The 22,976-nt window shown below is 42.5% G+C and overlaps 1 protein-coding gene across 1 annotated transcript in view; it reads left to right on the forward strand.

The window, feature by feature from the left end:
- The window catches only part of VTA1 (vesicle trafficking 1), a 341,069-nt gene that overhangs the window by 133,606 nt on the left and 184,487 nt on the right, over nt 1-22,976 (forward strand). The window contains exon 3 of the mRNA XM_085611654.1: nt 11,546-11,673. Coding sequence (XP_085467780.1) covers nt 11,546-11,673 — 128 coding nt within the window. The remainder of the gene's footprint in view (nt 1-11,545; nt 11,674-22,976) is intronic.

Genomic DNA, 22,976 nt, shown 5'->3' on the forward strand with positions numbered 1-22,976 from the left:
GCGCCCCACCTATTTTGAAAATTTGGCGAGGATTCGTCGACCGGCGCCAAAGTTATTCAAAATAGAATGTTGCGGTTTTCCTATGGAAACAGGGTCCTAACTATAACTACCTACTGGCGACCGCCAGTAGGTAATATATATATGTGTGTGTGTGTGTGTATACATATTGATATACTCCCCTCTGCTTATTGATGAGCAGCGTGATGTATGAATGATAGATGTATTGAAGTGAAGTAAGTCTGAGTTTTATACTGGTGAAAGGGTAAGTGGCCTGCCAAAGGAAGACATATTTTCTTAGTATTATTGTGGAAGTACAAACTGCAGATATGGCTTGGGAATCCCTGGTTTTCAGTTGTGTTTCAAGAGTATACGAAAAAATCAAAAAGTTTAAGACCACTGCTATTACTTCTACAAGAGTATTCCTAATCTGAGTAAAGGGCAACCCCATAGCTCATGCAGCAATGTTTCTCTTTGCTACAAATTCACACCCCAAAAATCATAAACTTATTAAGTAGTCTTAAGTAAACTTTTTTTGCAGTCCTCTTTGAATATATCGCAATGGTGGATGGCACCAGTAGGCAATGTTGAATTAAGTGCAAAATTAAGGCACATAATATGCGAATAATGCAATTTATGCAAAGTGGTTTAATATTATCTGGGTATTTTGACACAGTTTTGCATAAAAGATATCAATGCTCTAAATTATGTACATTGTTATTAAATAACACTGCACATTCAGCAGACTTCATTCAACATGTAATTTCATAAAAAGTAATAACTTTGATGTGCAATTAAATACAGCAGTGCTATACTATTAAAAATGCCCTTACAATCTTCGACAGTAAAATACAATGTGTAAAACATATACAATGTTGCACGTAGCAAAAAACAACCATGTGCGTGACACTGGTAGTAATTGCAGGTTGACTCATTTATTAGGCAAGCCCAGTTAATTTTAAAACCAGTCTACAGTTTTACGTTTTTAATGTCCCTTTTAGAGTTAGTAGATGATAGGATGTCATGAATGTGGCTCAGAAAGTTTATCAATCAGGTGTAAGCGCGACTACTCACCCGTAAGGGTCTCAAGGCACTGGGGGGTGGTTGCAGGTTCCAGTCCATCAAGGAGGGGGTCTGTCAAAGAGCCAGGTTTTGAGGTTTCTTGCGAAGATGGCAAACGATGTCTGTCTGAGGTGGAGCGGAAGGTCGTTCCAGGCTCTGGCCGCGCGAAAGGAGAAGGAGCGGCCTCCCGAACTGGTCTTTCTGGAGCGGGGGACCACAGCGTAGGAGAGCTGGGCTGGTCGTAGGGTCCTTTGGGGTGCGTGAAATTTGAGTTGGCTGTTCAGGTATGCTGGTCCGGTGTCGTAGACGGCCTTGTGAGCGTGGGTTAGCATCTTGAAGGTGACTCTAGCTTCGATGGGGAGCCAGTGGAGTGTGCGCAGGTGCTGGGAGATGTGGCAGTGTCTTGGCAGGTTGAGGACCAGTCTTGCGGTGGCGTTTTGGATGTTCTGTAGCTTGCGGTGAGATTTAAATAGCATTTTCCTCCTTCAGTGTGTTCTAGTCAGACACTCGCCCGCATACAGCCACCAAGAACACGGGCAGCTGCAATAATGACAGTCTCTCATTGTGACCGTGCCAGGTAATCCTCTTTCATAGTGCCGTTTAGTCAGGCTAGCGATCCCTGCTGTCTGGAGCTGCCTCAGTCCTCTCCCGTTGTCTGTGACACTCAGGCTGAAATGACCAGTAAGGACCACAGGGTACCTGCAGTAATTATAATAGATTCACTCTCAGCTGGTGCATACTCTGCAATTCCATGGCTCATGTAAGGCAAGTCCTCAAGCTCTATAGTTCACATTTGCCCATGTACTTATTCATCATCTGTACCTAATTGTGCCAGCCCGCACAGACTGGCTGTGCAGACTTAAGCCATACTCTGCTCCATTTGAGCACATCAGTTCCATAGCATAGGTAAGAACTTTGGAACATCACAGAATGTACTTTGCTGACCAAATGGGGAGAGAGATAAACTAGATACGTATCTTTTTCCCTGCTCTTTAGAACGTGTCACTCGTAAGGCATATAAATGTCACATATACACGCATTCCAAGCTTGGGAATGTCACACTAAAAACAGACAAATTAAGATGCAAGTTATATGTTGAACACATTTCAGTGAGATGCAATATTCCGGCTGCCTATCCTGATCTCATGTGCGTTGATTTAAAAAAAAGAGAGCACGAATCTGATGTTGAATATGATATTGGGAGGCCGGGGCTACATGAAAGCATGGCAAGCAATAGTATTCCTTTTGGGGAACAGAACAGCGGGTCGGACTGTTAGCTGTGAATGAACCCGGGCAGTGAATCTCTCGGCTAAGGGTCTTGGATAAACCTGAACCGGTGTCACATAATCTCTCACAGGCTACAGCAAGCCATGCTCTAAAATTCTATGTGGTCACCGGCTCTACCCAGCAACCCGCCCTGTCGTGTTTGACAGTAGTCATCTGCTCGGGCCGCTACCACAGGTCCTACCCCTGCCACGTTTACTGAAGAGTTGAGGCTCAGTTGGTTTCGGTGGTCATCAGTTGCTATCAGTGTTTACATATTAGAGAGGCACATGTGGACTTCCCAGCCAATGAGCACATCGGAATTCCGTATAGCACAGCACGATTGGTTGAGGTGTCAGCAATTCTGAAATCGGAGCACACAACATTCTACCTCCTTAAAGGAACCAGGCACAATAAAAACAAGCGTACGTGGTGTATAAAAAGTTAGGCGCACGCAGGAAGGAGGGAGCGAGTGTTGACAACTGTTTAGAAAAAGTGCTGGACAGCCAAAAGGACCCTGAGGCTGCGATGCCCACACAGGAGGGGCCTTCGTGCGCGCTGTGCCAGGAGGAAGCATGAGTAGTGGCCAACAAAAACAGATGGGAGGAGGGAGTAGGGGCTATCACACGCTGTCCAGTGTGATGACAGACAAAAATATTCTCTTAGTGAAATCGCCAGGGAGGGAACTCACCACACAAAGGAGGGACATGTGCACAAATGCACCAATAACAACCCTGCATTTCCGAATGCCACAGATAACAACCAATAGCAATCGGTGGGTGTACCAAAAGCCCACAAAAGCGATACACCAGGTCTTGCAGACAGCGCAAGCACTGTCGAGGCTCCACCTAAAAGGGGTCATTTAGTGCCCATTTCAGCTATCTCCTCTTTTGTACTCACCTTATCTCAGACCAGCCACCTCACACAGTACTATGCTGTGCTGCACAATATCACCTCTCTTCGCACTGTCATCCAGTGAAAAGTTGATATCACACAGAGAAAGAGAAAGTGAGCTGGAAACCACTGCACAGAGTGAGTTTTCAGCTTGTGTGTGGAGGTTCTGCACAGCTGAGGCTCTATCAGTGGTTTGATATCTCAGCAGGACTTTAGCTGCAACGTCAGACTCATTGCATGTGTTCTTTTTTTAATTGGGAGATGTAGTGTATGGCCCACTTTTCCATTGCCCCTTCATGGCTGGCTTTGCAGTGGTAGGCTCAAAGCCCACCCCCAAAACCCTCACCCTCACCCTCCAATGTCCCTACACCTCCCTCACAAGATGATACAGTTGTGCAGGTTGTTGGCTGGTCTGTATCAGTTCCTCTCTCACTACTTTTGAAAGCCTGACTTCCAAGTCCTGCTTATTTCAAGCACAGATGTATATCATTTAGTACAATGAAGGAACTGGTAGCATTTCACACACCATCTCAAACTTTGCACCCACTGCAGAGTATATTGAGTATTCACATTTAAAGCAACTTTAACATTCCTGTGTATTATCTAGTAAACCTAATTTGTGCACCATTTCACTTTAATGACGTGTTATTCTAGTTTGCTGAATCTACCTTATAATGGTGCCAAGACCACTAGAAGGCAGACACTTTCTCTCTGAGTTTGATGTATATCTTCGATACGGCTGATATCATTCTCAAAGCCAATGAGAAATATCTGCAAGCATTCAAATAAAGGTTCAAATACTATAACACAGTTCCAAAATAAGGCACACTTCCAGCATCTTAGTTCCTCCTTCAAGAAAGCCCTAGATCACACAGTTTGGAGGCACTTCTAACCATATAACTAGAAGGTATGACTTCCCTACCATGACAGGGAAAGGCACTTCAGATAACTCTGTTACTAGACCGGGTAGAAGAATCACAAATGTCATCTCACAATGACCCAACCTGAACAACACTGACAAATGTCTGTAGTATTCCCTGTAACTCAGTCATTTTTATGGCCCACCTTGAGAGCCCAGCTGTGCCAAGACAATTATGTGAGCATCACTAGAGGTGGGCTTTGGCTTCCCCACATTTTGGGAACCAGGAGTACATGTTTTGATTGGACAGAAGTTGTGTGCTTCCACACAAAAAAAAGTGCTTGCCCTCCACGCAGCTGTGATCATTTTCTTTATCCAGCTGCCTACGTTTAAATTTTAAGGGGCACCCACATAACATTGGAATGCTATTAAATAGTCTTGGCTAACTAAATAATTAATTTTTTTGCCTGGCAACAGCATAGATTGGAGGAGGGCGGACATTAAATTACAGGGATTTAAAAATCTGGCTTAGCAGTGCAACTGTTACTTAAGTTTTAAACCTACACCAATATTATTCTATAGTTCTTTGCTTCCATTCAAATACATATCTATTCCCATGCGACTTACTTGTGATGCTTAGCATTGACATACAACATTCCTTTCAAGCCAGACTTATTGAAATTGAGGCGGGGTTTTAAGCCAACTGATAGGACGAAACATGTCTTGAACTCAATCTCAAAGCCCAGTCAACTGACTAGCAAAGTATTTGTCTTAATGCGGAGAAGAAAGCCCTGGAAGTGAGCTCATCTCCAAAAAGTTAAATTTCCTTTTGATGCGTAGGCAAATCTACTGGATGTAACCTCAGTAGGTTCAGAGAACACAACACCGGCATCATCCTTAAAAGCAAAAGCCACAATGCAAGAAGTTGTTAACCAGCAACAATACAGAAGGAACCTGGCACATTAATTGGGTATTAAATAACAAAATGTGATGGGTGGAATGTTTGCATAGGTATCAGCCCCTGGCAACAACGAGACCATATTCTAGTCCATTGGTTTTTTGCCTATTGCGCCAATCATGCGGAGTGCAACCATGTGCAAATCACTCTTGAGCCTGCTCCAGTAGGAACCGCCCAGCCTGAGCTTCCAGGGCACCCTTTCATGTGAATGGGAACACAAGCAAACATCTGATCGATGTGAGCATTGTTGGGCTCCATCAGTGAGGTGCTGCTTGGATCCTATGGCATAGTGAGCACTGTGCCTATGACAGGGCACACAAATAACCCTTAAGGCTTCACTTTGAAACAACAAAAGGTGATGGATGGCAAGCTTGTAAAAAGTTCAGCGGTTAACAATTGCTTGGTCACGTTCCAGTCCATCGCTGTTTGCCCACTGCGCCTCTCCAGACAGGGAGCAGCCATATGCAGCCAAGTCCTCCTCCAGTGGGAACATTCTAGCTTGAACAGCCAGACATATCCCCTCTGAAATGGAACAGAAGCAACCCCAGACCCTTTGTGTCAAGTCTGGTCATTAGTGCTTCTGCAGGTATTTCAACCTCTACCTTATTCTCGACACCAGGTGAGACACATTTGTCAGAAATATTGTTCCCAAAAAACACTCATATTTGCTTGCAAATGTATGGGGCGAAATACGCTAAAAACATCTCCTGTTCTCTGTACCAAGATCTCCTGCTCATTCACAGTGCTCTCTGACTCCCCCCACCCCCCCCCCCCCCCCCCCAGTGGGTTGTTACTGTTTGTGAGTCTCCACGTTTTCAAGACCTTTCCCTGTTCTGTTGCTTGTTCAAACTGTGATTTCTTGAGTGTTCCTGCTCCCTTAGAGGGCCATCAATGTTTTTGATGGGATCGTGAAGATGTCAGTACCTAAGCCATGGTAGTTATGACAATGACCGGTAAATGGTCGTTCATTTCATTCCTGACTGCTTTTTTAATGAATAAAAAGAGAACAAGATGTAAAACTGCCAGTTTTTGCCCTAGTGGATTGCCATATTCACTACTGAGTTACAGTCTCTGCTGCTCTTATCTCCATCTCTGTACGCGCATAGCGAAGGCCCCTGCAGCCTGCATAGTACTAAGTGAAGTTTGGGGGTTGTGCGAGCAGATACACTCACTCAGTAGCTTTTGTATACTTGTGAAGTGCCTGACTGACTTAATGTATAAGGATATCTCTCCACATTTTTCCAAGGAGAGCCCCATTATCTTGTCTAATGTCTCTGTGATTGTCTGATGTCTCTCCGTAAAACAAAATTTCTACCTCAGAATTATCCCTATGCGCCTTACGAAAGTTCAGTGGTAAACAACTTTTTCACAAAGACTCACATTTTCAGGTAATAAAAAGCAAAGTACTGTTTCCTGTTGGTAAGCATGGAAATTGACTGAACCCTAGTTTATTGACTTGTAATTAGCTTACATGTCTTATTTTTCTGTAATATGACGTTTACAAAGCAACTACCTACTTCTGACCAAATTAGAGAAATTATCTACAAAGTTTCAAAACTTGAGGGATTTTGTTGTAGAATTAATGCTTCATTTCCAGTGGTCCTACTCTTGCCTTGACTAAAGGTATTTTTTGTGGAAGGTAGCCATATTTCACATAGGAAATGTGTAGTTTACAGAATGACATTTCACGCATGGACAACCGTTGAAAATGCAGCATTTACGAACATTCAAAATTTCCTTTAAGCATTTTTGGTAGTATGGAAACAGTAGACTAGTATCTTTTGAGCTAGTCCTGTTTTTTGTTCTTTAACACCAGCCTAAAACTTTCCTTATGCGCAGACAGTGGATCCATTCAAGTGTCCCCCATCCACCTGCTGTAACTGAGGCAGTCTTATTTGCTTTCCCTAGTTTTATTAGAAACCTGACTCTTCTTACGCTCAGTAGCATCTTTGAAAGAAGGTCTTTGAATTACAGCGTGACGCACTAAAATTGAGCTTTAAGGCACCGGAACAGTCTGGTCAGTTGTTTTAATAGGGGCTTCATTTGCATCAGATCGTGCTGTATTCCTCCTTTAAAAGAACTTTACAACATAAATTGTGTTTTTTTATGTATGTACACATCACAGATTTAATGCGAGGCAGTTTGGACGGAAATAATAAAGCGTGTGTGAATGATATGCTTTCACCACAAATTAATGTATTCCTCCAATTATAAAAGTCATACAATTTAATGAGTTTTTACGGTGCCTAACTTAATACACCCAACTATGCGAATATTTATAATCAAGTCACCAAACAAAAAATAACTGTAAATTTAGAAGGATGGAAGCTTGAAATTTATGTACACAATCGAGTGGATTTCAGAATGTTACTCATTTGCCCTCAAGGATTTTTTGGGGCGGGCCATTTTGTTTCAGTTTAATTTTTCTTTCAGTGCACTATACAGTTAATCCCTACTGTCTCCACGCATATTGGCTAGAATCTTATCTGTGGTGTCAAATGTCAAAAGCTCCGTTGGGATAGATTGACTGGAGAAGTTCATTAAGGTCTCCAAAATAGATTTTGTTCCCATACATTGCCTAAATTCAATTTCAAAAGGCTCAAGAAGTTGATTGTTCTTGAAGCAATCTTGAAATCGCTTAGTGACAGCCAAACTAGATCAGTGGAATATGGCGACTGGGAAATGGGATGAATGCTGCCAAGGAATTAGGGTCCCAAAAAGAAACTTCTTAAAAAGGTTATTCTGCAGTATTCTGTTAACTATGAAAAAGCTGTATTCTTTTGCAGAAGTGGTGCTCGAGTTTTACAAAATAGTTTCACAGCCAAGACAACAGATATTCATAGTTATCTTGGCGTTTCCACCCTTTATTCTAAGAGCAATAGTATGATTTGCAGAAATTGTCAAAATGAATATTGTCATTCAAAGTGGGAACACAGTTCTGAAAATGTATCTCAGAAATTAGATCAATATTGATAGATGAATAGGAGGTTTTATGAGAGGCAGACATCTCATTGTTAATTACAAAGTTTTACCAGAAAACTAGGATGTCAAGTAGTTGCAGGGATGGTGACAGAGAATCAACAAATAAGTGACAACCTCTTGCTGAGAAATCTGGAAATTTGAAAAACTTCTTTATTTGTAATTCATGAGACATACAATTTTTTTATTAGAATTTTCTAAATTACTTTTCTCTTTTGAGTGCACTGCCAGAGATACCTTGGGTCTGAGGGACTGATAGCACACTGACTTAGCTAGAGAAATAGTCAGAGATGGAAGAGTATGCAATCAAGCCTTAAGCTGTTTCCAAAAACTTTGGTAAGTCTGATTTTGAAAATTGAAAGGAAGGCAATTCCATATTTTAGAAGTCAGAAAAGAGATTTGTGTGTAGCAAAAGTAATTTAAGGTAATTATTCCTTTTTGAGTGCAGTTTTGAATAATGTAAGCAGAGAGATTGGATAGATTTTCCTCTGTGGTGATTTGCTGCATGGTGATCCAAGTAAATGAAAGAATCAAAAACGTGATGCAGGATAATGAGTTTTGGGCACAAGTCAGAGTTTCTTGTAAGCTGAGCGCAAGTGTCAGTTTTTAATGTAGTGATTCTGGCCATCAGCCATTCATAGATTTGAATTACTTGTAGAGTTCTCTGCTTTAAATGATAACCATCCGGCTTGAAGATGGTGCTGTGATTTGGGTATGTATTCTTGGTGATTGTAGAGAGTACTTTGAGTGAAATTATTACCTTTGTCTGAAATAATTTATAGGAAGCCACCAGTAGACTGCTACAGTGGTCCAGTTTGCACAGGCTAAGTGAGATCATTACCTTGGATGTGTGGAAAGAATTGTTTTACTGTACCTTTGGTATGGTCAGTAGTTGAAAGTTGACTACTGTGGCAGTGTTTGGCATGTCATTTAATTTATGTTTGGCATATATCCAAAGCTTTACCATGCCTTATAAAACCACATACTCCTGACACTTACCTTTTGATTCTCAATTCTGATAAATAACCAATATTTCCCAACGGCCTTGAAAATCATCACATTTTGTATTTGTAGACCGAACTGAAGTTAAGTTGGAGTAAAATTGAGATGTTTATCCTTGTCATTGCTTGCCATTTCTTCTTTTACCCCATTTTACCACACTTAATGTCCCTTTATTTTATCCCCCTTCCCCAGTAAAACGCAATCTAATGCTAAAATGTCAATTTAAATTTATGACAAAATGGTTTTGAAAAATCTTTCTCAGATGTGAGTCCTGAAACACACCACTCCATCAATAAAGCAGTGGTGGTGGCAGCGTAGATCAGCTTCAGTGCTACAAAATAATCAGAATCTAACTGGTCTAATGGTCTTTAGCCAACAAAAGTGGTTTCACATGTCTGGCACTCATTCAGCCCATACATGTGCTGCATGGTAAGGCTTTAATCTTCAACAATTCTGGGTACTCCACAGAATTTGTTAATGTGACATCCAAAACACTCCTTCTTTTTCCCTTCAGGATTAGACAGTATTGAGGAGTGAAAAGAAGTGATTCACTTCACTTGAGGGAACTATTTAAACTGTTCCACTCACACATTGATGTTAGAAAGTAATCTTTTGTTGGGTAGGTTATATGCAGAATATTTATAAAAGGATGAAATAGATCTAATACTGAACCATTAATCAAAACGCCCTGGAGTATTGCCTTGTGTCAAGGGATATACTAAAGACCTTCTTAGCTAAAAAAAAAGAATTGTATTCTGGAACATAAGTAGAAACGGCGCTGGCGCTATGAACAAATTCATAGCAAACAGCAATTTGGATTCTACCACAACATAAAGCTGAACAATGAAGAAGTACTACACCATCTATCTTATTTATTTTGGCTATCCTTTAAAGCATTTTTCCAAAATTAGAATTCCACAAGCCTGATGCAAACTTAGCCGATTCAGTTCTCAACCTTTCTGTAACAATGGTTTGCCACTCCATCAGAAAGCAACTTATCCCAGATGTCACCTATCCAAAGAATTTACCACTCTGTTTCACATTCAAATCCTTTCCTTAACCTCTCATACACCAAACTCCTCTGCTACATTTCACTGATTTTCTCTGCCATCTTAGCCTGATTTCACTTACCTTTTCACTTCAAGCTACTATCTGACCCTTACCCGGCAGCTGTCACAAAGCTCCTGTCATTCCCATCAACCTCTTTGTCCATTCAAATGGCTCTCAGCAGCTCCTTTCAAGAAAAAACCTTCTCCGAAGACCTAAAAACCTTGTGGATTAAGCCACTCCTGGAAAAGCGTACACTTGACCCCAGTGTACTATACATCTATAGAACCAATTACAAATACATTCTCCTGCAGCAATCTGATGGAAAGAACAGCTTTATTGATTTTATCGATATCAGATACGAGTTATTAATATTAGGCAAGTATATCGGTTTAGCCATAGTCAAATAGCATTGTACATATTTATGGTGTTGTGTGTATAGGTATGAGGGGAAAACATTTCTGGTGTATTACAGTGCTTTATTCTTGTTTTGAGTACGTATGCCCAAAGTGTAGGCAGCACAATGTTTCTATTATCGGTGCAAATAGAACGGCAAACCCCATTCCCATATTTGTCTTAACCTACACCTCTTTTAAAGACCCTTCTTACTTACACTATGTAGTGGGCAATAACTAGATTGGTAACATATGATAAAAGAATATATTATACCTGTTTATATTACCGAGGTCATGAGCGACCTCAGAGCTTTTACATTTCATGATGGATCATAGTGTCAAATCTGTGAGTAACATAACCTTTTTGGTTGATATTACATGTAATTTACCATTTAAATAAAGATTGCTTATCATTTCACTCTTCTTCTTCCATCAGTTCCTTTATGCCATTTCAGACCAAGTGTATGGCAATGTCTCTTTCTCATAATAGAAGTTCACATAAAGAAGGAAGGGTTATCACTTTTGGTCTTATAAATAGCTCGCACGTGGCACTACAGAAGGTGCAATACTTAGAATCTGTATAAATAGTTGTTTAGTGTGTAAATGCTGTATAGAGCCACATGTAGCCAATCCTGCCTATTTAAACAATTATTTCTGATTTCTGCATGATTACGGCTTAACCAGACTGGACAGACCAAATAACAGTGGATTACTAAAGACTTAAGAGTATGCCTGGAGTCAACCCAACATAGGAGAATGTACTAGCAGGCGTTTCACTGTAATACCACCCCAGTACTTTTGTTATGAGTGAGTTACATTTTCATATTGCCGAACGGGAACAACATCAGTTAGCTTGTCTTCAGTTTCCGAAACCATTTTTTTGTTTTAACTGTGCCCGGGAATGAAGTGCTGATCATTCCTTGCTTATTTCATCACTTCGTTGTGAAAGAAAACCATTGCCATCCAGGTTTACAGTATCAAAATTCTCAACTAAATAGGCAATTAATTTAGGACTGCATTTAAAAGGGTATTTAAATATGTTCATTGTATGATATCTCTTTAAATGGCTTAATTTTGTCTGTCTTTTAGTTGAAGAAACAACTTGGGGACAGTGAGTCCATCACTAATGAAGTAGTTGGCAGTGCCCATGTGGAAAACTATGCATTAAAAATGTTCTTGTACGCTGATAATGAAGACCGAGCTGGACGATTTCACAAGTAAGCAGATTGCTGGCTTCCGTTATAGGCTTAGAATGTACTTGGAAAAATGAAAGCAGCTGAGTGTTTCCATATTTTTGATGGATACCAGTAGATTTCGCAGTACTTAATCAAATTGCCATCAACAGCATTAATTATTAAGGACATGTACATGAACCCAACTAATTCTGATTTAATATACATTTGAATTTGAGAAATTAGCTATACTACGTAATATCACTTGACAACAAATCCCTCCCCCCATCCATTTTTGACCAATTTTTGCTCATGCCTCCCTTGACAGCTCATCTTCTAGCGTCTAGCTTCTGGAGTGAACACATTGTTTTTGTTGAGGAAGATAGGTCTTGGACTTGTTCCTAATTGGTGTTTTGCCAGCTAAGAGTACCACAACTGGTCTAGCCTCATTGATTGAAGGCTGTTGCAGGACCAATTAGGGGTCTTCTGCTATACCTATAACTAAACAGGCTTATATATCTACTAAATGACCTTCTCCTTTCTCTTTACCACTTAGACAGATAACCACCCTTGGTGCATGCTCCTGCTGCATGGAGATTGGGTGTCCACCCTGCCCATTATCCATAGGATATTTTTCTTCTGCTGCGCGCATGTCCCTGTTTCTCAGAAGCTGATGGTACTATGGTTCCTTATGGCAACTTTACAACTGTACTATTGCATCTGAGTGGCAATTCTTTACACTCATTTCATTTTGCAGATGGAAAAGTTACTTGCTTATCAACCCACTTCTGCAGGTTTGTATATTTAATTGATGTACCGGGAACTCACCAAAATCTCTTTGGAAGAAAAAAAATGAGTTTGATGAACTGATGTTAACAACCTAAAGAATAAGAAAGGAGCTAAAGATGAATCAAAAGTCAAGAGGATTCTGTGTTTTTTTCTCCATGGTTTATGTAGATGAGATGGTGGCATTCATGAAGCATACAATGTTCTAGAGTGCCACCATTGGCACGTTCCATGTTGTTGCATTTCTAGAGGGAGGAACCCATTGTGACAAACTCAGTATGTGTGTGGACCTACATTGAGTAGCCTGTCTTCCTACTAAGGTCACTGCACCCAATACCCCATGTGTGGTGACAATAAATGTGTATCTTGAAAATCTTTTACATGGGGAATGAATAATTAAGCTGAGTAGTCAATCAGAAGGACTCACTTTTTAGGACCAGGAGGATCAGCATCTTCCTAAACTTCCATCTGCAACCCACAGGGAAGGTGAATGAAACATTTCCTTGCTACTGTAACAGAACATTTCAATTCTATTGAGGACACTGAGGCAAGAATTCTGCCTTAACTTTCTTCACTTTATTTTTCAGCAGCCATTTTCAAAACCTTACAATATGACTTAATTTCCCATGAAGCCTTGGGAAAAAGTCAAACCGTAAACTGTCCAATCCACAAACAGTGAGCTATTTATAGTGCATTGTCCCTTTTACTGACTCCTCTTGCTTCCGGCGACACAAGCCGGTTACCGATGCCCTCAATCTTGTTTAGACGAATCAGTTCCTAGAGAAAAAGATAGATTTCCGGTAAAACTCTTGAACCGGTCAATTCAGAGGTGCATAAACCATGCAGTATACAGAATCATAGAGTCCTCGTGGTACATCAGTTATGACTGAATTATATATACCCACCCTTACGAGGGAATGTTCTTCTGTCTTAGGTGGTAATATGCTCCATATTCTTGTGAGGACTAATCCTCACCTCCATGTCCTTATAGAATTGAAAATTCCTGTTACTGTAGCTAGGACATTTTTCAATCTATGTCAGGACCAGAGGCGAGTATTTTGCTAGTTTAAAGCCTATCAATCACCAATGAGGTGATATTAGGAACTGGCTTTTAAAGTAGAACCTTTTAAAAGTAGAATCCGAAGATCAGTCTGCGGCATTGAGGATGTCTTCCAACACTGCGTCCCCAGGAAAAACTATTTCGATGCCATGGCTCCTCTTAGTGAGTTATCACCACATATCTTTGTATCAATGGCAGCTTCCTGCATGGCCCATTTAACCTATGCAGCAATAGTAGGAGAAAAGACTGCCTTATGTGGCTTATTGAGGCCAATGAAGTTGTCTTTCTCCATGTAAGCGGAGTTCTGCCGTCAAAGACTCACATGCTTTGATACATCTGACCACACACAACTTGGGGGAATCTGCAAAGGAAGGAAAAGACACCACTCGTGAATTACACTTTGACCTTCGTGAAATATAGAAAGTAACCCCCATGGGGGTTAATACTCTACCCTCTAAATCCAGAGCTCTCACATCCGAGACTCGTTTAAGGGACAGCGAGCATTGCAGGGTAGCCAATTTGGCTCATAACTCTTTCCTTGAGAGGTATTTGTTGGATTGCCAGGACAGGAATAGTTTCAGAACCTTATTGACGTCTCAAAGAGCCGAGTATCTGGAGGAAGGGACAGCTTAATGCCTCGTAGCAGTATGCGAACTATGGAATGATCACCAACATGAGCATGGCTAGCCGAGATCACTGATCTAAACGTATTGATTGACTGGTAAGCTAGGCCTTCACAGGCTAATGAAGTAAGAAAATTCAAGATATGAACATCAGTCCCCACTGCATCCCAGCATATTTGGTGACACCAGCCCAACCATCGAGACCAAGCCGATCGGTATCGTTTAATGGTACTATCAGCCTAAGCTTTCGAGAGGAGGGACGCAGCTGGTCGCAAAAGTCCTGGGACTTTCCAATGTTTCTGGTAATCTTCCACCACATAAGATGTAGAGACCCTTCCAGGATCAGATGATGGCGATTCCCCTCTGGATTGCGAAGGAGATTCTGAAAGAGGGTTAGACAAACTGTAAAATCCCAAGAAAGTTCCAGAAGAACTGATCTCCAAACTGGGGTCACTACCACCAGGTTTACCTGTTGTCTCCGCACCTGGGCGGAAAGATGCATGATCATGGCATATGGGGGTAACGCGTACCCAGTCTCCTGATGCCAATCCTGGAGAAAAGCATTGGTCGCTGTCGCACCGGGGTCTAGTCTCCAGCTGAAGTATGTGGGTAACTAGTGATCCAGGTGGGATGCAAAGTGGCCCAGTGATAATGGACCCTACCTGGTTTGAAGAGCCTGGAAGACTGCGGAGTTCCTTTTTCAAAGACTCATGTGGGCTAACCACAACTGGAGTTCTTCCTTGGCCTCCTCTGACAGAAGTACTACTTGAGAATACGTAAGTCCCTTCCGAAGATGGAAGGCTTTGAGTTGCTGAAGTGCCCAATACTGATGGGGCCCTAGTAATATAGCCTGGATTGAGGGCGATAGTCCCACCACCCGGGTAATTTGTCTGAGAGGTGAATCCGTCGTAGTTCGTGCCTGTTCTTGTTGACCTTCTGAGAAGGAAGGCGGAGAGTGGCTTGAACCAAGTCCATCACAAATGAAAGAATCACCAGAGTTTGTATGGAAACCAGAACCGACTTTGTTTGGCTGATAATGAAACCCAGGGACTCTAAAAGGGAGACCGCCATCTGGAGGTGTACGGCGAGAGTCTGTGGACACTGGTTTAGGAGTAGAATGTCCTCCAGGTACACAATAAGTTGTATGTCCCGGGCTCTGAGGTACTTGACCACATGGTGCATCAACTTGTTGAAGCACTAGGGGGAGGACGACAATTCAAAGGGGAGGGTCGTGAAGTTGAAAGTCCACCCGCCATTGGAAATGGGGGAAACGGCGATGTGATGGGAAATAGGGATGGTGAGGTATGCGTCCTTGAGATCGAGACGCATCATTCAGTCGTGTTGAGGGAGATATCTGAGGAGGTGGATGCCCTCCATTATTAAGTGAACTCCACAATTCCGCCTTTGGTGAGCAGGTCTGCCACCTCCATTTCCACCAACGCGGCATCTGCTGCCGGGAATACCAGCAGGGTAGGGGGAATCTGTTGGGAAGCTAAGCCATAAAATTCTATACAGAAACCCGGCACCGTTTGAGGAACTCATGAGTCTGAGGTGAGAATTGCCTAGTTGTATATAAATATTTTTCAGTCGTCCCTCAGGCGTTGACCCGGAAACACATTGACACTCATCTTTTAAGGATCAGTGGTTACCACCGGCTCTGCGGCTGCCTCTGGAACACCTATATTAGGGTATGGTGGGGTAGAAATTTCCGAAGCAGGAGTAATCCTGCCATTTTCCTCGACAACCACTGTAGCCACTGCCGGAAGCTTGCACCTGGGCGTGACTGGCAGAGCGCCCCCTGCCTCGCCCAGCCCCAGTGAAAACCCGGGACGTAAATATCCTTTTAAGAGAGGTCTGAGCCTTGTACAGGGAGTTGACGGTTTCCACAAATTTACCTAGTTCACCTACAAGCGAGTCTCAAAATAGCCCCCTGCTTTATTGGGCCTGCCTTTGAAGTAGCAAGTCCCCCCTACTTGGTGTCAATTTTTATAAGCAGTGATCTGCGCCTCTCAGTCGAGATGGCCCACTTCGCGTTGCCCCAAAAAATAATGGCGCTTTAGGCCCATCCTGATAGCACCTTGGCAGATATTAGGGTAACGGATGCCTTCGCGTCCTCTGTCGTATCCAGGATTCATGTCAGTGGGACGGAGAGGTCCAGGAGTGTATCTTGGCAAGCCTGCCAGGCCCGATCAATGCCTTTCTTTGGGTCTTTAATATACTTGGCCAGAAAGGTGGCCATGTAAGCATCGATTTTGGGTGTCAATGCCACCTTACCGCCCAGAGACGTATGGGTCATTCAACTTGTACCCGGCTACGGACTTCCTTGTCTAAAGGTTTGCGCAGTCTCTCTGCTATCTAGGCTGCAACCTTGTCAGACAGGAACCACTCAGCGGAGCGGGGACGCAGTAGTTCCGAAGGGTCCAGCATATCTGATGGTGTCTCCTGGCGGGTAGCACTCCCTGGCATCTCACCACTGGGTGGCTTAGGGGTAGGCGAGAGATGCCACGGCCAAGAGCCAGTATCAGGGTCGCCATCTGAGCCAGAGGGGGAGTCAATCCTGTCTAGGGGAGTAGGTGCTATAGGAAGGGGGTCTGTATCGGTGGTTTGGGGGTTTGAAGGACCGGGCGTGGGCACCAGTATAGGGTTAGCAGGCAGAGACTGGGAATGGTCCTTTAACGCCCGTTTTAATCGTGCCAATGCATCCAGGTCGATGCCGGTAGCCTGGTCCCGTTTGCACTATGTATCCAGCGCCGGACAGCTAGGTGGCCCCAGAGGTAACAGGAGAGAGGTACCCTAAGTGTCTTCCCTCGAAGGGAGGGGTTTAAAGTAGTATTCCACCATACTAGGTAGTTTCTGCTCTAGGGGTGCTACCGCCTGCATCACTGCTTTCAGAATAGAGGCCTCCATCACCTCACATAAGTTATCGTCTGTGGGGAGATAGGTCATGCTATCTTCTTCAATATATGACTCCTCAATATTACTCATGGTACCCAATGAGTAGGAAGGCAAGTGTTTTATTGGGGATCTCCCAATGTATTTATTGGGATCTGGATTGTACAGCCTATGAAATGGCAATATGAATGTTGGGGGTCTCCTAAGTGATAATGATGGCCTATAAGGCCAGTGAGGTACGGAGTTAAGCTTCCAGGCACAACACACACACCCAATGATATGCAGGGTAGAGGGATGCCTGGGCCGGTGTCCCACAGTAACAAGCGAGCACTCAAGCTAGTGTGATTGCGCTGTACACCACAAATGGATGATGACAGACCCCCACTGTGTGTCCAGGCTCAAGGCGTGTGGGGCAACACTTGAATCTGAGTCAGCCTTTTTTTTATAGTGAATTTCTAGGTTTAAATAAAAAACTTCAAAGTAATATTTGATTATTATATGTTAATGCAACTGCTGTGTGCGGCGGAGGTTGGCTGCAAATGGCCCCACCGCAGTCCCGGGGAGCCCCACCGCCCGGGGGCTATGTGTAAAGTTAGTGCGGGGGAGGCCCTTATAGCACCCTTGTCCTAGTGACTGCCACCTCCTCAGCGCAAATATTGTATTAACGCGGGGAGCGCTAGGCCCCCAGCAGTCCCTGGGACGAAATTTGAAATTCATGCAGGGGGCAAGCACCACCCCAGCAGCCCCGGAGACCACCACCCTGAGCTAAAGTGAAAAAACATGTGAGGGGCCTGTGGGGTACCCCTGTAGCCCCAGGGACCGCCACCCGCCTGGGTTGTGTCCTGCAATGGAGGGGGGCACGTGGCCACCCTCCTGGAGCCAAAGATGGCCCTGGGGACCGCCACCCTCCAGAGCCTGCTACTGGTATATCCCAGGTTGCCCACCCCTGGGACATAACTGTTTGCTATGGTTTGGCGGGAGCTTTACCGCTCCTGCCATGCCATAGGAAACTGTGCTCACTTTCAATGAGCAAGAGCATTGAAAATGCTCTAGTTTGCTGAAAGCAAGCACAATTGCGTTGGCAGAGAGGGATCTGCATGTTATTAGCTCCCTTTGTGTCAAAGCAATGCAGGCTCCCGCGGGAGGCAGGGAGCCGGCAGGGACCGCGTGGGTCTTGAGGCTGCCCCCACGGGGGCCGGGGCATGGGGTTCCCACAGCCGAAATCAGCCCGGGAAGGGAGGCCTCGTGGCCTCCCATTCCCTATTCAAAATAGGCCTTGCCCCAGGGATGGTGTCCCCGGGACCAAAATTGTCTCAGGGAAGTGGTGTCCTTTGTGTCTGCCCCCCCCCCCCCCGATAAATATAAAAAAAGGTTTTAAAAGACGGGCAGGTCGCCGGAGGCCCCACCCCCTCTCGTTTGCTCGTTGGACCAACAAGCCCTTCTGTTACCTCCAGTAAGTCCCACACAGTCGGGTTGCTGAGAGGTCTTCGGAGGCCACACACCCTCTCTCCACCACTCTGCAAAAGCGCCTCCTGGTACACTACTGCTTGGGGAAGCAGTCTCTTTGGCTGCTCAAGGTCCTTGGGGGCCAATTACCCCTCCTGTAATACCCACACAGTGGGGTTCCTGAGAGTTTGTCAGAGGCCACGCCCCCTTTCTCCACTACTCTGCAAAAGAGCCTCCTGGCACACTGCTGGTTTGGGGATGAAGCTCCCCTTGGATGCTGATGGTCCTTGGAGGCTGGGAACCCCTTCTGTTACCTCCAGTAAGTCCCAGACAGCAGGATTGCTGAGAGCTGGTCGGAGGCCCTGCCCCCTTTCTCCACCCCTCTGCAAACGCAACTACTAGTTAAAAAACCATAGAAATTCACAGAAAAAAACAAAGGTTACAAGGACATTTATAGTTAGGAATTAGCATTTAAAAAAACCTTAGTAATTCACTGGAAAAAAACAAACGTTAGATACACAAAGGGTTCAGCGCTATATAATGTACATTTGTTATTCCAGGTTCATGTTTCCAATCAAAGAATAAAATATTCAAGAGTCTTCATTTCTTGATAAAATAAATTTCTTCTTTATTTTTCTTTAAAATGTTTTCTTTATTTTCAAGAAGCCAGAGATCATAGCCAACGCGTTTCGTCTCACATCGAGACTTCTTCAGGGCTATTCAGATTAAAATGAAAGAAATACATTACCTTATATGATGAGGATGAAATAGGAGATACCATGCAATTGGCGACAAATCTGGGCATCTCTCAAGATTATACAATTGATAGCGGTTTACGTTGTACCTCAAAATTTATGCCACCAGCAACACAAGAAACAGCTATAGATGATTTTTACAAAAAAGTCACTACTGATTTACACACTTTAGAAGACCAACATTTTAAAAAACGGGGTTGCGTACATAGTAAGAATCTCAGTGATGAGGAATGTATTCTGCTACAACTATTAAAAGATGACCCAAATTTGGTGATTAAGGAGGCCGACAAAGGCGGCAATATTGTCCTTATGAATCTGGACGATTACTTGCATGAGATTGACAGGCAACTGAGTGATACTCAATGCTATGAGAAACTGGGGAACAATCCTACTTTACAGATAGAGACAAATATCAACTCTAAACTTTGGGATTGGCATGAGTCTTGTCTATTATCAGACCAAGAGTACACATTTCTACAGGTCCACCATTCCCGTTCTCCATGCATCTATATCTTGCCAAAAATTCATAAGGGGGGTCCTTTCCCACCTGGGCGCCCCATTATTTCTGGGAATGGTGGACCAACAGAACATATTGCACAATATGTTGACAAATTTCTACAGCCAATTGTAAAAAATCTGCCATCGCATCTTAGGGATAGTTCTGATTTGTTGTGCAAACTAGAGGACTTTAATTGGGATCATGACAACTTATTATTTGTGTCCATGGATGTTGAAAGTTTATATACTTGTATTCACATCCAGGACGGTATGAGAGCTCTCAAATACTTTCTTTTTAAAAGGGGAGCACAACATCTGGAACATACTGATATGCTTCTGACTATGGCTGAGATGATCTTGACACAGAATGCATTCTTACACAATGACACATGGTTCCTGCAGAGGCAGGGCACTGCCATGGGCTCCAGATTTGCTCCATCTTATGCAAACCTTTTTATGGGATTGTACGAGGTGGAGCATGTCTGGGGCCCTGGAGCACGTCCCTGGAGTGACAATGTGATTTTCTACGGACGTTACATCGATGACATTGTCATGATTTGGCATGGAACAGTGGATCAACTTAATTCTTATCATCACTATCTGAACAGTAACAATTTCAATGTGAAACTGACCATTCAACATTCTGACAAAAGTATTGAATTTTTGGACCTGAAACTGTTTGTAAAAGATAACGGTATACACAGTGATATTTTTAAAAAAAAGACCTCATGCAATAGCTATTTGCATGCTTCAAGTGCGCACCCTCCACCGACCATTGCTGCCATTCCATATGGTGAAATGGTCCGCGCAAGACGAAATTGTAGCCTCGATGAAGATTTTGTTACTAACATCAAAAAAATCAAAAAGAACTTCACCAAAAGGGGTTATAATCAAACCTGTCTTGACAATGCCGAAAAGAGAGCTATGTCCCTAAAGAGGCAGGAAACATTGATACCGAAATCACGAAACAAGCCAAACAATGAGATACAGGAATCTATGGTTCTATTCATCACAGAATACAATGTATTCAGCAGCCATATCTATAACATTCTAAGGAAAAATTGGCATCTCTTAGAGAAAGAAGGTTCTCTAGGCAACACCATATCTAAAAAGCCAAAAGTAGTATATCGAAGGAGTAAGACACTGAAAGATATACTAAGTCCAAGTTATGTCAAAAAAATCGAGACTCCCTCTGCCACCTGGTTGCCCAATAAACCTTTGGGCTTTCACACATGTGGGAATTGTTGTGTCTGTAGATATGGTGTTAATAAAATCAAAAAGTTCATGGGTAGCCAATCTAGGGAATTCTCAATCAATCATTTTATTAATTGCAACACGACATTCACAGTATATATGGTTATATGCGCCTGCAAAAAGAAATATATCGGCAGCAGTATCCGCAGCCTCAAATTGCGGATACAAGAGCATGCCAGAGCAATAAGAAATATTGATGTGAAGTATCCAATAGCTATGCATATACATTGTGAACATCCTGAGGATAAGAACTTCACTTTCTTTGGCATTGACCATGTTAAGGTACCAGAACGGGGAGGTGACAGGGAGATGATTTTGAGGCAACGTGAAGCATCATGGATATGCCGTCTTAGGACCGTTAGATTTGGCCTGAATGTTAACACTGAGCTACATCATTTCTTGTAGATATGGATTAGCTGCACTCTCTGTTGAATACTATAGTGGCTTACACCTATATTTACATCTATTTCTGTAAGGACTGCAAGTCTGAAATTCTATCCACAACCTATATAGCCTAGGTGAACATGAGAACACCTAGTGATGAGATCTATGTGCTTGTTCCTATATACATTTGTCCTATCGGGCATTGTTTATACCATGATTTTCGGAATGAAGCATAATATGTCCTCTTCATTAATTCTCTTTCACAAACTAATGATTGTGTTTTCCATGATCTCTGTACGATCTTTTTGATAATTATAGCAAACCGTCACGGTAATGATATATCAAAGCCCTGAAACTATTCAGGTTCTCTTAGGTAAAAATATTTTCTACATATCTACTTAAAGATGGCCGCCATTTTGAACCAAAATAAATCAAGTTATACGTGGCGCGTTTTCAAATGCTTTTTACTTCTGCATTGAAAATATCGCATTAACAATGATTTTTAAAAAAAAAAAAAAAAAATATGTTGCCTATGATATATTTGACTAATTGTGACAAACCGTCATGATAAGGACGTATTAAAGCCCTGAAACTGTTTGGGCTCTTTCAGGTAAAAACTTTATCCATATACACACTCAATGATGGCCGCCGTTTTGAACTAAAATGAATCAAGATATACATGGCGCGTCTTCAAATGCACATACTTCAGCATTGAAAACATCGTATGAACAATGGTGTCGTTATACGGAAAGCATATTGACTTATCCATATTAGGCATTTTTTATAAATCGCATTATGGTTGGTTAGCAGTAATAAACAATTAGGACTGCGAGAAAAATATATTGCCGTTTCTGCAAAACTCATGTAATATATTTAAAGAAACGTGTAGATTGAGACCAGTAATTCAAATTAATAACTTTTACACTTAGCGAAAAACATAATTTGGCGAATATCTAAACCATGATACACGCTCTTTGAGCGCGTTATCAAGTCAAAAATGGCCGCGATACTAGGATCATCTTGCGGTGTTGCCTGACTTCAATTCTAAGCATTGTCCGTCTTCTAACTTTTGTTAATTGACATTTCCGGGCGGGTATTTTAAAAGGACGCGGCTGTAATTGCTCGTCTTTGCATCAACAACACGAAGGACATACATCTTGGGCTACCGTGCCGTTCTGGGTGAGTTTAATCCATGTGTGATTGCCATTATGTCTCGTAATGGACAAAAGATGTCAAGGCTTTTTATGTTCTATTCTGTTTTTTAATGTTAGTACATAAAAGCAACTTTATAAATTCTGGTTTATTGACAGCTCGTGTTTTTTAAAAAAATGTTGTATTGAAATGCAGACGATGTCAAATGCCTATATACTATGAGGTCACTGGTATTCGTATGATTTAGATTGTCATGGCCTAGGTTGGTACAACTCAAAGATGTCCGCCTCAGTTTAGGCATAATATGGCATCTTACCGGCACGTTTTCATAATGAATACATACTATGATTTATATTGAAGACTCTTGAATATTTTATTCTTTGATTGGAAACATGAACCTGGAATAACAAATGTACATTATATAGCGCTGAACCCTTTGTGTATCTTGTGCTTATGATAGGACTTGTTCCTAAATAAGGAGTATAGAGGGGAGTACTC

The sequence above is a fragment of the Triturus cristatus genome, chromosome 6 (assembly GCF_964204655.1).
Source record: "Triturus cristatus chromosome 6, aTriCri1.1, whole genome shotgun sequence".
NCBI classification, from domain to species: Eukaryota; Metazoa; Chordata; class Amphibia; order Caudata; family Salamandridae; genus Triturus; species Triturus cristatus.